We start from the raw sequence: 14,404 nt of genomic DNA, 5'->3' as shown, positions 1-14,404 counted from the left end.
ATCTGGATACCTGAAGACCTCGGCCTGTTGCCACAGTGACCAGCAGGCCCGGGAGCCCCCCCTTCCTCCTCCTCGTCTGTGGGAATCCTCGGTGTTTGTTCCTCTGAGGGAGCGGAGGAAGACGAGGAGGAGGAAGCCCACTATTTTTATGAATAAAGTTTGTGAATTCAAATACTCAGCTGTGTTCATTGTTTGGCTTCCTGTTTGTAGAGTTTACACTCAAACCTGCCTCAGATGCCTTTAACACCACAGCACACCAGGGCCTGTGGTTTTATTTTAAAATCCTTCACTTTTAAAGCTGCAACAGTGTTAGCTCCTTCACAATAACAGCCTGAATGTCTGAAGCTCCGTTTTGGTGAAGTTCTTGGACTTTATTTGGATGTGTCTGAGTACAGCTCAGAGTCTATGAGTGACAGCCATCTTTAAAATACAGTCTGGACTTTACTTTGAAATTCTGACCCACATCACTCCACACTGTGGTTCACACAGAACCTGGTTTAATTTGATGTTTTTCAACTCAGTCCTGAAAAAGTTGTGAAACGTTTCAAACATGAATAACAGAGAACATTTTATTCACATTAGAACAAAGAAAACTGAGCTTGGTGGCTGAAAAATGTCTCAGAAAGTTGTAACCAGGCAACATAAACTTGTAAAAGTAGGTGGGACGAAGGAGAAACAGCTGTAGAAACATTTAGCAGCTGAAAAGGTTATTTGGTAGCAGGTCCATACTGTGATTGGGTATAAGAAGAGCATCTTAGATAGAACAGTTTCAGTTTCATCATCTGTAGAATGTCATTTCATCCACAGACAGAAAATCTGGAGGAATCTCTGTGTGCAGGGATCAGTGTTAGATGCTGCTGATGGTGCTGACAGCTGGCACATCTGGAAAGGCTAGTGCTGACAGGAGTGAACAGGTTTTAGAGAAACACCTGCTGCGTGCAGACGTGTTTATCAGGGAAGGCCTTCAGGTTTGAGCCAACACAGCAGAGGGGGGACTGCTGAGAGGTTCGAAGCCCACAGGCCTCTGTGACTGATGGTCCAAGCTACAGACGCCATCAGAGCTTTATTAATGAGGTTCATTTAACATGTGAAAATAAAAGACGAATAAATATGCGGTAAATTATTGATGATACTGAAAGAATACAATCATATCTATTTTATTTTTTAATATTACCATGTAGTTCTTGGATAGTATTCAATTTTAAACATGTTTTATGAAATTTAACCTCACTTTTAATAAAAACAAGATTGTTATGCATTTATTTGTAATGAATTTATTTATTTTGTTATATTTTATTTGACCAGTTTTAATAGTGGATGTTTTATTTCTTCCTGATGCTTATTTCTGCAGCGGCTGTCACGTTTAGCCAGACTCGGTTTAAAAAATGTACTATTTAAGTTTAGTGGCGTTCCTTCTTCCTTTCCTCCGTTCCTCTTTGTTTTTGGCGCTTTCTCTCACGCCTCCGCAGTTTCATTGTTCCGCAGCTGAAGCTGTAATAAATCACGCAGAGTGGGGCTGCCTCTGTGGGCGTTTCTTCTTCTCTCATTTAAACCGCAGTGTGGGGGGACCCGGGGAGACCGCCTGCGACCCTCTGCCGGACTCTGTGCCCTCTGACCCGCCGTGGATCCGGACTGATCCGGACCGAGCCGCCCTTCTTGTGCTGTAAGTTGTGCAGCGTTCAGGCTGATGTCTGCTCCAGGGTCCGCTGGGAAAAGAGATGTTTTTACAGGTTAGGGATACAGGTAAAAGCTGTTTATAGCATCAGGTGTGACTCAGAGATGAACGGGCAATGAAGCAGAGCGGACTCTGCGCCGACAGGAAGCCTGTCATCAGTCTTCTTAAATATCACTACTTTACTTTTCACCATCGAGCAAACAATTCTTAAATCAGGCGTTTTTTCAAATGGAGTTCGTTATTGCTCCAGTTTGTGCTCCACTAAAGCTGATCGGAAAAGCTTATTTCTGCAGCGGCTTAGCCAGACTCGGTTTAAAAAATGTCCTATTTAAGTTTAGTTGTGCGGGCACGTGCACGGTCTCATGCATGCGGACGGCTGAAAGTTCCCACGAGCCGCTGGAGTCGCGCCGTGCCTTCGGCACGCAGCTTGTCCGTTTGCGAACACTCGTGTTTGCATTAGGCAGTTTGTGTTTACCAGCAAACTTTACTTAGCGGACGTTTTAACGCATTTTTAACCCGCAGTACTCAGTCAGCTCAGCGCGCGTGCACACAGGTAGCTAACGTGTGCACGCGCCAACATGAGCTGTTTTTGTAGCGTGCACGTGCCTGCAGGTGAGATGATTTCAGCGCGCAGGCACGTGAACTGTCGTGGATCTTAGTGAGATCTGCGCCTGCAGTAGGAAGATCCGGGGATTAAAGGGTTAAAGAGTGGGTCCGTGCAAAGCTGTGTCCACGGCGCCTGAGCCGAGTTACAAAGGGGGCGGTGCGAGCGCTCAGGCCTCACACTTCATGCTGAAATGCCTCAAACTCCAAACGAACCGTAGGGGATTTTTGAACGGACTCTGGCTCTGAGGGCGCTGAGGCCAATTTATGGCCCTCTGACTGGTGGCTCACCCTGCGTTCAGGGACCTGGATTTCCTTTGAATGGAGCTCCGTGCTGACTGTATGTATGAGGACTCAGCACGAGCCCGGCAGGTAAACACAGGTGTGACCCACGTTGCTTTATTACACAGACACGCTGTCACTTATTACAGATGTAACAGTGTGTCTGTGGCTGGAGGTTCATCCAGATGTTTCAAACAGCTGCGCTGAGCCTTGTTGGCTTCCACTCTTTTAAAGCATCAAAGCTGGTGCTTACTGTATGCACACCTGTGTGTAAGTCACATGATAAAGAGCTCATATTTACTGTAATGCATTAAAGCCTACCGAGGCCCGCTGTCTTCATTATAATTATCAGCTGTGTGTGTGTGTGTGTGTGTGTGTGTGTGTGTGTGTGTGTGTGTGTGGGTGGACTGGTGCTGAGCTCAGCTCTTAGATGCTTTTTTTTTGGTAAAATCTGAGACTTTCTGTCTAAAAGACACCGGTTAGAGTTTTATTGGCGAGCTAATTGACTCTTTGTCACAGCGCTGCGGTAAAATTTGATTTTGAAGGTCATGACCTTTCAGTCTAAAGCACCCTACAGAGTTTTTATGTGCAGCAGCAATAAAACACTCCTCCTCCTTTTCATCCTCCGTCTGCTGTCTGAGGGCTCAGTTTTCTTCTTCTTCTCTGGTTTTAATGTTCTCAAAACAAACGTGGACTCATAAAGATCAGTTTTAATCTTAAAATATGCTCTGAATCCACAGGAAGAATTATTCATAGTAATGTTGATCTGATTAAAATGAACTAAAATGAGAAAGTAAAGCTTTCGATGTTATGATGTAGGAGTTTTAGAGGCAGAAGAATGAGACGTTTAAGACCATTTATTCATAATGACCTTTTAACTAATAAAATATGACAGGTTTTTGATTTTCACTAACATTTTGTCAGGAATAAGCTGATATCTTATAGGTTTTATTCCCTCCCAAACATCCAAAAGTCAAAGAACCCTTAAATCTGAGAATTTTTTAATGGAGTTTGGTGAGAGTTTCACTCGCAGCAGAAAAACAGATTATTGATGCAAATAATCAGCATGTGTCTTGTTTCCAATATTAGTCTTTTATTATTTCCTGTGTTAAATCTGTGTTCACTGCCAAATCAAACTTATCGATCTTCAGTTAGTGATTTTGCACCTGATGAATTTCCCGAGGGTTAAAACAGGAAGACGTGGTTATCTTTTTTCTGCTCAAGCGGGAGCAGGAAAAAGAACGCAGCAGTAAAACCTTCAGACCTCTCAGCTCATTCACATGTTATTGATCACACACTGACGTTATTGTTGGTTCAGTCACTTCAATTTGTTAATGAAGTCTGGATGTTTGACCTGCTCTGACTTCCGTCTGTCTGTCCAGCTGCTGGTGTTCTCGTTGTGTGGTCGAGTTGACGGAGAGCCACAGTTTGTGAGCAGGAGTCCTGAACCTGCTTGTAATCAATACGCCTGATACGACCTCCCGTTCAGCTTTGTCCGCTTTAATCTTTATTTGGGAGCGCAAAGAAAATTCTTAAATTAAAGAATCTTTGAATGGAGTTTGGTGGGAAACACTGCTTTTATAAACAAGCCTGAGGTCCGTGGGCTGAATGGACATCAAGATTTTAATTTGAAATTTGAATACTTTCAGAAAACTTTACTTTCACATAGTCAAATACACAGTTTTTACATTTTATGAATTATGTTGTTTGGGGGTTTATTTATTCATTATGACATTTTCATATTATTTATTATTATTTTTATTATGTGAAATTTATTCAGTGCATTAATTTAAATGTATTTTTATCAAAAATACATCTTTGTTTTTTATTTAATATTTCTGACTTTCCCTGTTTTCCAGGTGTAACCTCGTCGCCATGAGTCTGAGTGCTAACGACCTCTCTGAGCTCATTGAGCTGTGGGAGGAGCTGAACCTGACCTCCGCTGACCATAACCTGTCCCACGTGGAGGCGCTGAGGTGTTCGGGCACCGTCAACCAAACCGCCTTCCTTCACACCCTCTCCGTCCTCTACATCTTCATCTTCCTGGTGGGCCTCGCCGCCAATGCCCTGGTGGTCTGGGTCAACCTGCGATCCGACAGGAACCGCTATGAGACACACCTGTACATCCTGAACCTGGCCATAGCTGACCTGTGCGTCGTGGCCACGCTGCCGATCTGGGTGACCTCATTGCTGAAGGGCGGTCAGTGGCCGTTTGGAGAATCCGTCTGTAAACTTACTCACCTGGTCTTCAGCGTTAACCTCTTCAGCAGCATCTTCTTCCTTGCCTGCATGAGTGTCGACCGCTACTTGTCCGTCACGCTGTTTGGCGACACCCCCGACAGCCGCAGGAAGAAGGTGGTGCGCCGGCTGATCTGTGTTCTGGTTTGGATGATGGCGCTGGTGGCCTCCATCCCAGACACCTACTTCCTGCAGGCGGTGAAGTCAGCGCACTATGATGGCGCCATCTGCCGTCCAGTGTACCCGCCCAGCAACCCGAAGGAGTGGATGGTGGGCATCCAGCTGAGCTTCTTTGCGCTCGGCTTCGCCATCCCCTTCCCTGTCATCACCATCTTCTACCTACTCCTGGCAACGGCCATCCCTCCCACCTCAGACCAGGAGCGGCGCGTCAGCCGGCGGATCATCCTCACGTACATTGTAGTCTTCCTGGTGTGCTGGCTGCCATTCCACACTGTCCTCCTGCTGGACACCCTGTCCCTGCTGAATCTCCTGCCCTTCAGCTGCCGGCTGGAGAACTTCCTGGACGTGTCGCTGCACCTAACACAGTGCTTCTCGCTGGTCCATTGCTGTGTCAACCCCATCCTGTACAACTCCCTGAACAGGAACTACCGCTATGACCTCATGAAGGCCTTCATCTTCAAGTACTCCACCAAGACCGGGCTCACCAGGCTCATCGATGCCTCGCATGTCTCAGAAACCGAGTATTCAGCAATGACCACGGACAGCCCGATGTGAACTTCAGAGCCCTCCAGGACTCATTCAAAGACTTGTAAATAACTTCCACCTACCCCTGTTGGTGGCACACCTAACTTCATCCAGAGGAACTACTACAGCAACGACGAGTATGCCTTCAGACCTGCACCAGGTTAGGGTGTACGTGCTTTAGCAGTTTTAATGGACTGGGCTGGCTCAACTCGTTCAGGACCTGCAGTCGGTTCCTCCATCTGCTAGTGCTAGCTGCAGTCTTTTCCAGCTTGAGCCAGGTGAACCGCACCAGCTGTGATTCCTGGATGGGTTATTGACCTAATGGCCAATGTCTCTTGGGAATGCTTTTTGCGTCATTAGAAGCTTTTTAGGACTCGGGAATGCATCCTAACACCTATCTGACACGTCGTATGTTATTGGATCGACTGGTGACAGAAAGACGTTCTGGCCATCAGGTAATCATTTGTATCTATAAAAAAAGACTTTTCTTCATGCTCTGCTGTTTCTAAGTAATCAAAACAAAGACAGCACAAAGGTTTGTGGACAGCATGACTAAACGTGTCAGCGCTGCTCCGATCAGCTGCTTTAACTCACTGAGGTTTCACCTGTTTCTGACACACTCTGTGTATTAAATACTCCAACATAATGCACTGAATGTGAAAGCCATGTCCTCCTAGATGTATTATAACTCTCTTACATAGAAAATGAATGAAGGCTCAAACATCAGCAGGTCAGTGTCAGGAACAGCTACTCGCTGAGCCTGGCTCAGATCCTTCACCACCTAACCGAAGTTCACAGGTCAGAGGAACACTGGATTATGTAGAGTGAGCATCCACAAACCTTCAGTCATGTAGTTGTTTGTCCTGACAGTCAGAGCTGAGGGCTGAAACTCGCCTGAGAGATGACCTGAAGAACCTGAAACTCACAGGATCACCTGAAGGCAGTAAAAAAAAAGTTGTTTTTTTCCACTTTATATGAATTGGAGGTGGAAACATGATGGAGAAAAACATTTTTCACCTTCAGAGACGACCCTGAAATCTGTGGACGCGTTTCTGTCCAACAAGCTGGAAACTATTAACAGGAAATTCTGGGTTCAAACTGGCGAATGACGCACAAACATCACATTAACAACAAAATATTAGGAAGAACTTTCTGTCTCTGGCAGAAATTCTTGTTTTCTGTAATGTTTTTGCCAAATATCCACATGCTCTTTCCAGGAAACTTTATTTTGAAACTCAGAAAGAAACAAAGGTTGTTTTTTTTTTTTGTTCATTATCAGCATATTTAATCTGTCTGCTGTCAGGTTACCAGACTGTGACGATGTGCTTCATTTCTGTATTACAGCTCCTGCACTAGAACCAAACTGTGTAAAATAGCTCCTGTTTCCTGTATGATCTCCTGCTCGTTCCTGCTTGTTTCTGCTTCAGGTTCACTCTGTAATAAAGATGGAGATGAAGATGAGTGTGTGTGTGGTTCATGTTTGTGTGTTTGTTGTTGTGGTCATCATGTTTTCACGTCTCCATGTTGCCAGGATTTTCTACGTTTAAGGTTTTGCTCTTTGTATTTTGTGGTCAGCATTCAGTTTTCCCAGTTTAGTTCTGTTAGCTTTCCTCCAGTGTCCGTGTGCCTTTTGTTTTGTAATGTTTTTTATCCGCCTATTAAACAGCTCACTTTTTGTTAACATTCAAGTTTTGTTACACTTTCCTTGATGTCTGCATTTTGGGTCCTCTTCACAAATTCATACAGTGCTGCATACTGTGACAGTCCGAGGGAGACTTGGCGGGTAAATTCTCAGTCTTATTCACTTCATGAACATGAACAGTCTCTTCATAGCTCATGCTGCTGTAAGCTGTGGTGGCGACGTGGACGTCGCCTCCTCCTGGAAGCCGTGGTCGTGGAGCCTGGCGCTGCTATGGCTGGAAGCAGCCACCGGTTGCGGTGAGGAAAATGCAGCACTTGTCTGCTGCGGGATGGACATGGAGACAGGCGGGAGACTGAACAACTTTTACTCCCGTAGCTGGCGAAGGGAAAGCAGCATCACAGAGGGGCTGGAATGATTCAACCTGCATGGTGTGGGGGCTGCTGCTTTGGCGGTGAATGTGAAACTCCTATTGTAGCCAAAACAAAGTTCTTGTGATGCTCCAACTAAACGCTCCACAAAAAGCGGAGTGGCTGTAGCTCAGGTGGTAGAGCACCACCTGAGCTACAGCCACTAACTGGAAGGTTGGCAGTTCGATCTCAGGCTCCACCAGTTTGCATGCCAAATATCCTTGGGCAAGACACTCTCCAATGACAGTAAGCACTAAACAGTTTAGAAAAATGTGCTTGTGTGAGTGGGTGAATGTGTTAGTTGTATAAAATGCTTTGAGTGCTCAGATAGAGTGGAAAAGAGTTCTGAGAACCAGCCCGTTTACCATGAAAACCGACTGTTCCAGTCCTGAGTCACCAGTAGTTACTGGAAACCTCCACCACACACACACACACTCCAGCCTGGAATGATAAACAGCTGCTACCAGAAATATTACAAATACACAAGAAGCGTGTCAAGGCATGTGGAAAACACGCTGCACTCACATGGAAACATGTGCACTGAAAGCTGTTTTTAATGACAAACCTTTTATATTGTAAATGAGCTCATTTCTAAGAGGAGTGAGGATGACTCTTTCATGACATACATTTTTAATTTCTCTTTGCTATTTGGGCTAATTGGGACCTGGTGAATGTAAAAACAAAGAATGATCTTGATATCCACACATATTAGGACATTCTCTTTAAATTTCGTTAGAACAGTGGCAGTGTAATGTCCTCGTAAGTGGAAATCAGGCTGTTACGGCCCGAGGCCATAAGATGTTTGTGTAGCTGCTGTTTTGTGTTTTTTACTATGTTTAAGAGTCTCTGCAGGTTATTCCTCTCAGGAAGAGCACCGGGCTGCAGATTGGATAAGCATGACCATGTGACCAGGGTTTAAAGCCGCTCTGACAGCTTCCGGGAGAGAGAAGCGAGTGAGTGCGACAGTGAACCGATTTGACAGCAGACTCATACCTGGTCCTGGCTTCCAAATTCGTTGTGTAATCCTTTATATGTGTATGCGTGCTCTTTGAGAGCCGCCAAAGGCGTGTGTTTAAGCTGAAGGGGTGAGCCACTTTTTCGCCTGTTTCTGGGCTAGGAAGCAAGGGGGCTATTGTCATTTGTTTGTTTTGTTTTTTCTTAGGATTTAGTTAGTTTTCACTGACAGGACTTGGTTGGTTTTGTTTATTATTTTGGCTTGGGTTCACCCTGGGGTTGTGCTTCTTGTCACTCAATAAAATCACCCTTTTTTTTAACTCATAACCAGTGTTGGTCAAGTTACTTGAAAAAGTAATCAGTAACTAATTACTGATTACTTCCCCCAAAAAATAACCCCTTTATTTTACTGATTACTTATTTTCAAAACTAATTAGTTACTTAGTTACTTTTTAAAAACACGATTTACAACCTGAATAGGTGATAAAGCGATAGATCTTTCAGCCCAATTCTACTTTTTCTACATAATCCATCGTACAAAATGTAATCAAATGGAAAAGTCTCTTTTTAAAACTTGTTTTTATCAGTTTTAACCTTTTAACTTTATGCATCAAGCAAAAATTTAATTATATGCAACATTCTGTGACTGGTAGAAATTTGTTTAATATTTAAACCTATTTTCTGCACATTCCAGCACATAAAATATATTTTTTGTGTTTACACTCAGTCTTTCAAATAGATGCAAGTAAAACACAGCAGAAAATAAATAAAGTCAAAGACTCAGCGGTCCTGTTGCTCTATTTTCACCTGTAAAGCAGGAGTGGGGTAGGCGGAGGGTTACCCTGGTGCAGGTGTGCCGCGGTCAGTGGAAGAATCCACGAGTTTCTCTGTGAGTTTCCCATTACGTCGTAGCTACTCGGTGCTTGCTTGGAAGTTTAGGGGTTTTTTCGCTGTAAAAAGAAGTTTTCTTCCCACGCACAGCGGACACTAAACTCAAAGTAAGGTCAGTACTTCCACGCTTTAAACGCTGCACGCTCATACTCTCTCCCACAATCGATATATGATCCATTGTTGATCTGCACACAGCTGTTGTCACGAACGTCGTGCTCGCTTACGTCACTGTCATGAGACATTCTCGCAAAAAAATCACGGTTTTAGTAACGCAGTAACGCAGCGTTTCATACGGGAAAGTAATGGTAATCTAATTACCATTTTTGCAATAGTAATCCCTTACTTTACTCGTTACTTGAAAAAAGTAATCGGATTACAGTAATGCGCCTATCTCTGGTCATAACCGGGTTCGTGGTTTGTTTTGGGAACTAGGGCGGGTACTTGGTTCTCTCTCCTCAGAATCTTTTGTGCGTCTCAACACGCCCAGACTTGGGGCGTAACACAGGCCCTTGTAGAGCAGAATTTAGTATTGTGGTCTAGACAACGCAAAATGTGGTGTCCACATATGTGGACGTCAGGTCCTAGGAGGTTAATAATAAATATATAATTATAATGTTTCATTACTACACCAGTGAAATATAACTGTTCAGTTATTATTCAATTTAAAATTAAAGTTGCAGATTAATGAACTCAGGTTCATCAGGTCCAATGAACCCTGCAGGCCGCTGAACGCCAAAGACAGGCTGTCAAATTTCATGTTACAAATTTCATGTTACAAATTTGACAGTAACATGAAAATACAAGGTATCCGTGAGGCTTTGTGACACCTGCAGCTATTTTGATGTGCATAAAAAGTCTTTATTAAAATAGTTTTAGAGTACATAAAGTCTGTGTGGCGTGGGTGTGGTCTCTGGCCAGCTGCAGAGGAGGGGTGACGCAGTGAGCTCCCAGGGCGGCGCAGGGGCGGGGTGAACAGGTGTGCTGGGATCTGACAGTGATTGTGTCTCTTTATATGTTGGCAGTGACAGCCGGAGGAGGAAGCGGACGTGACAGCAGAGAGAGAGCGGGAGTGTCTGTGTCCCAGTAAAAACCACAGTATTAAATAAAAGTTCTGCTTTCATCGTATTCGCTCCAGCGTATGTTTCTTGGGTCCAACGTTACAGTCAGTATGTTTGATCTGATTTGATTTGTCAGCATGTGTTGACCTTGTGACCTCTTCCTGACAGCAGGAAGTGGGTATTGAACAGAAGGTGTGGAAAGCCTGGAGTGAAAGGTCTGGTTAGGTTTTGTGTGCAACGCTCTCAGACTCACCTTTTTTCCATCCAGGTGAGCCTGAGAGTGCTGCGGCTGCTGCTGGTGTCAGTCATGTCTTCCTCCAGCATCAGGATCAAAAGAAAGAAAGGAGAGGAACAGATGAGCAGAGCTCAGGCAGCAGGTTGGCCGTGGATTATCCATCAGCAGCTGCAGTCAGGCGTGTTTCAGGTGTCATGTGTCAGGTACTTTTAACAAGGATCCATCCATCCATCTTCTCCTGCTTTATCCGGAGCCAAGACGCGGGGGCAGCAGCCTAAGCAGAGAAGCCCAGACCTCCCTCTCCCCAGCCACCTCCTCCCGGTGGGACATGCCCGGAGCACCTCACCCAGGAGGCGCCCAGGAGGCATCCTTGTCAGATGCCCGAACCACCTCAGCTGGCTCCTTTCGATGTGGAGGAGCAGCAGCTCTACTCTGAGCCCCACCTGGATGGCTGAATTTATCACCCTATCTCTAAGGAAGAGGCCAGCCACACTTTGCGGCTCATTTCTGCCGCTTGTATCTGCGATCTCGTTCTTTCGGTCACTACCCACAGCTCATGACCATAGGTGAGGGTAGGGACTGTGAGATCATTATACTATCTTATGCCACGTTATACCTCTAATTAAAGATTGTGAAATCATTATGTAGTTTTAGGTTGCATTATTCTCCTGACTCAGAAGGTGATAACTATTACATTTGTTAAACTGATTTGTATTACATTAGACTGCTGATTTATTGTGAATGAATTACATTGTTCATGATGCAGTACACTGCTGAGTTATAAGAAATGCTGTTTGTGTAGAATCATGGCCTTTCTTTTCTGATTGAGAAAAGAACATACTGTAGAGGTTTTCTGCCCCATCTCATAAGGAGGAGATAAAACAGGAAGCCAAGGCCGTCACTTAGGCGCCGTAAGAGAGAAAGAATGTGAATGCTTAGTGTGGAGGGGGGCCAAAGCTATAAGAATGTGAGAAACGGTCAGACACCTGCCTGTCCACATCTTCCGTCTAGACGTTTTAATGCTCATTGTGTTTGTATGGAATAAAGAGATTGTTGATTGAGCATTTATACACCGAGTGTTGTTCTTCCTTCAAATCAAATCAAATCAAATCACTTTTATTGTCACATCACATGTGCAGGTACATTGGTACAGCACAGGTGAGTGAAATTCTTGTGTGCGAGCTTCACAAGCAACAGAGCTGTGCAAAATACAATAATGTAAACAAGCAAAATACAAGAATGGCTACATCTGAAACTAATAAATATATGTACAATATATAATAGTATATGCATTTCTGGATGTGTATACTAAATATTTTTCTACGTGTGTGTGTGTGTGTGTGTGTGTGTGTGTGTGTGTGTGTGTGTGTGTGTGTGTGTGTGTGTGTGTGTGTGTGTACACATATTTTACAAATTAAATAGAGTAAACAATAAATAAAATATATAAAATAAATAAAATAAAATATACAGAGTGAGACATGTGCAAAACAGTGGCATTACTTCAGCCCAAAGATCAAAGAATTGCGATATTTATCAGGGCGTAGATCGACCGGTAAATTGAGAGCTTCGCTTTTACACTCAGCTCCCTCTTCACCACAACGGACCGGTGCAGCGTCTGCATTACTGCAGCTGCAGCACCAATCCATCTGTCGATCTCCGGCTCCCTTCTCCCATCACTCGCGAACAAGACCCCGAGATACTTGAACTCCTCCACTTGGGGCAGGAACTCATCCCCGACCCGGAGTGGGCACTCCACCCTTTTCCGGCTGAGAACCATGGCCTCAGATTTGGAGGTGCTGATCCTCATTCCCGCTGCTTCACACTCGGCTGCGAACCGTTCCAGTGCGAGCTGGAGGCCCTCACCCGATGAAGCCAACAGAACCACATCATCCGCAAAAAGCAGAGATGAGATTCTGAGGCCACCAAAGTGAAAGCTCTCCGCCACTTGGCTGTGCCTAGAAATCCTGTCCATAAAAATTATGAACAGAACCGGAGACAAAGGGCAGCCCTGGCGGAGCCCATCACCCACCGGGAACGAGTCCGACTTTTTGCCGGCAATGCGAACCAAGCTCTTACAACGGTTGTATAGGGATCGAATGGCCCGTAGCAATGGGCCAGACACCCCATACTCCCGCAACACCTCCCACAGGACACCCCGAGGGACACGGTCGAATGCCTTCTCCGAGTCCACAAAACACATGTAGACTGGTTGGGCAAACTACCATGCACCCTCAAGTATCCTCGAGAGGATAAAGAGCTGGTCCAGTGTTCCGCGACCAGGACCTCCTGAATCTGAGGTTCGACTGTTTGGAAGAAGATGGCGCCGGATGTCATGGGACGCCGACTCTCGGTTCGGCAATGTTTATGTTTTATGTTCTTAGTTGTGTCCCTGCAAGTTTTAAAAACTCACTCCCTGTTGGTATATGAGTGACAGACACTGCTTAATATCCGTGACTCACTACTGAAGCTCCCCAACGTTAGCGAGCGATGTGGAGGACTCCCGCCCCTCTGGTGTCTGTACCGGAGGAACTGCATCGCCGTGATCCCCCCTGGAATCCTTCGAAATGGAAGCGCTGGAGAAGTGGATGAATGCGCGGCATGCGCTCTGCGAAGCGTGTTCGGGTCAGAACTTGGATGCAGCGGGTCCTTACCATCGGTGACCCTGGCTGTTTAAGACTTTATTTTGGCCTCAAACAGCGCTGCCTTCTTCCTGTTTACCCGACGTCATCGGAGCACCCTCACCCGAGGCTGCTTTATTGGTCGCCATGCCAGCGGGATACGAGGGGAGATGGAGCAAATATGAACAACCTACAATTACTGCCTGCTACTACGGATGGACAGAGAGTTAAATTAGCTCTCTTAAACACAAGATCTGTATCAAATAAAGCTCATGTTCTTTGGGACTTTTTTGGCACTCATAAGCTGGATGTCATGCTCCTAACTGAGACATGGCTGCGCTGGTGAAGTGGCACCCTTGCTGGAACTTTGCCCCACCGATGCCAGCTTCTTCAGCTCCCCCAGGTTGTCTGGGAGGGGAGGCGGGGTAGTCTCTATCATCAAAGACTGTATTTGTCATGTTTCAGCTGTGTACAGGCAGGAGAAGGACCCAAACACAAAACCCACGACAACAAAATTAAACTGAAAAAGCTGCTTTATTGCAGAATGGCATGGAAAACTAAACTAAACTGGGACATGGATAAACTGACACACAAGGAACCACAGCCATGAGGGAAACTACAACAGTGACAAAGAGAAACACAGGGCTTAAATACACAGAGGGATAACGAGGGAATGAGACACAGAAGGAGAGCACAGCTGGGAGTAATCAGGCTGGACGAGACAAGGGAAGCAAAACTAGAATCACTCACATGAGACAGGGACCTTCAAAGTAAAACAGGAAACACACTGACTGCAAACTTAACAGCAACTGAGAAGACAGAACATAGGGACCTGAAACATGGGACAGAAAGGCACAATAGACGTGGACATAACAACGCCACAGGGACAGAGTAAAACAAAACACAGAACCTCTTAGAAAATAAAATGGGAAACATAATGAAACGCAGACATGACTACATGAACTTGACAACATAACAGACATGAAACACATGAAGGGCAAGGGAGACTTAACAGGGGTTGGAAGACATAAGGGGAATCTAATAACAAAGAACTAGAAAACCTCATGAGCTTAATCATATAAACATCCAAATAAAC

The 14,404-nt window shown here is 45.1% G+C and overlaps 1 protein-coding gene across 5 annotated transcripts; it reads left to right on the top strand.

The window, feature by feature from the left end:
• The first annotated feature begins 1,558 nt into the window (after positions 1 to 1,558).
• On the top strand, positions 1,559 to 7,166 carry LOC146653306 (atypical chemokine receptor 3-like). Of its 5 annotated transcripts, none has more exons than XM_085383002.1 (2): positions 1,559 to 1,663; positions 4,420 to 7,166. In XM_085383002.1, exon 2 carries the CDS (start codon positions 4,436 to 4,438, stop codon positions 5,531 to 5,533), a length of 1,098 nt encoding a protein of 365 aa, XP_085239128.1. In that variant the 5' UTR covers positions 1,559 to 1,663; positions 4,420 to 4,435; the 3' UTR covers positions 5,534 to 7,166. The 5 variants fall into 5 exon arrangements, with proteins under 5 accessions (XP_085239128.1, XP_085239126.1, XP_085239129.1 ...); XM_085383000.1 differs by having other exon boundaries at positions 1,602 to 1,730; XM_085383003.1 differs by lacking the exon at positions 1,559 to 1,663 and adding an exon at positions 1,684 to 1,743.
• Positions 7,167 to 14,404: the final 7,238 nt, after the last annotated feature.

This window comes from Rhamphochromis longiceps, linkage group LG15 (genome assembly GCF_057381845.1).
Source record: "Rhamphochromis longiceps isolate RC_006_pf linkage group LG15, R_longiceps_female_GT1.1, whole genome shotgun sequence".
Lineage (NCBI taxonomy): Eukaryota > Metazoa > Chordata > Actinopteri > Cichliformes > Cichlidae > Rhamphochromis > Rhamphochromis longiceps.
Note: the sequence above shows the minus strand (reverse complement) of the source record. Positions and strands in the feature narration are given on the sequence as shown.

What these genes read in the sequence shown, in the direction of transcription:
- LOC146653306 (XM_085383001.1), top strand. Translation starts at nt 2,625, where the DNA reads ATGAGGACTCAGCACGAGCCCGGCAG. An exon ending in ACTCAGCACGAGCCCGGCAG is followed by an intron (nt 2,651 to 4,419) that starts GTAAACACAGGT and finishes CCTGTTTTCCAG; the next exon opens with GTGTAACCTCGTCGCCATGA.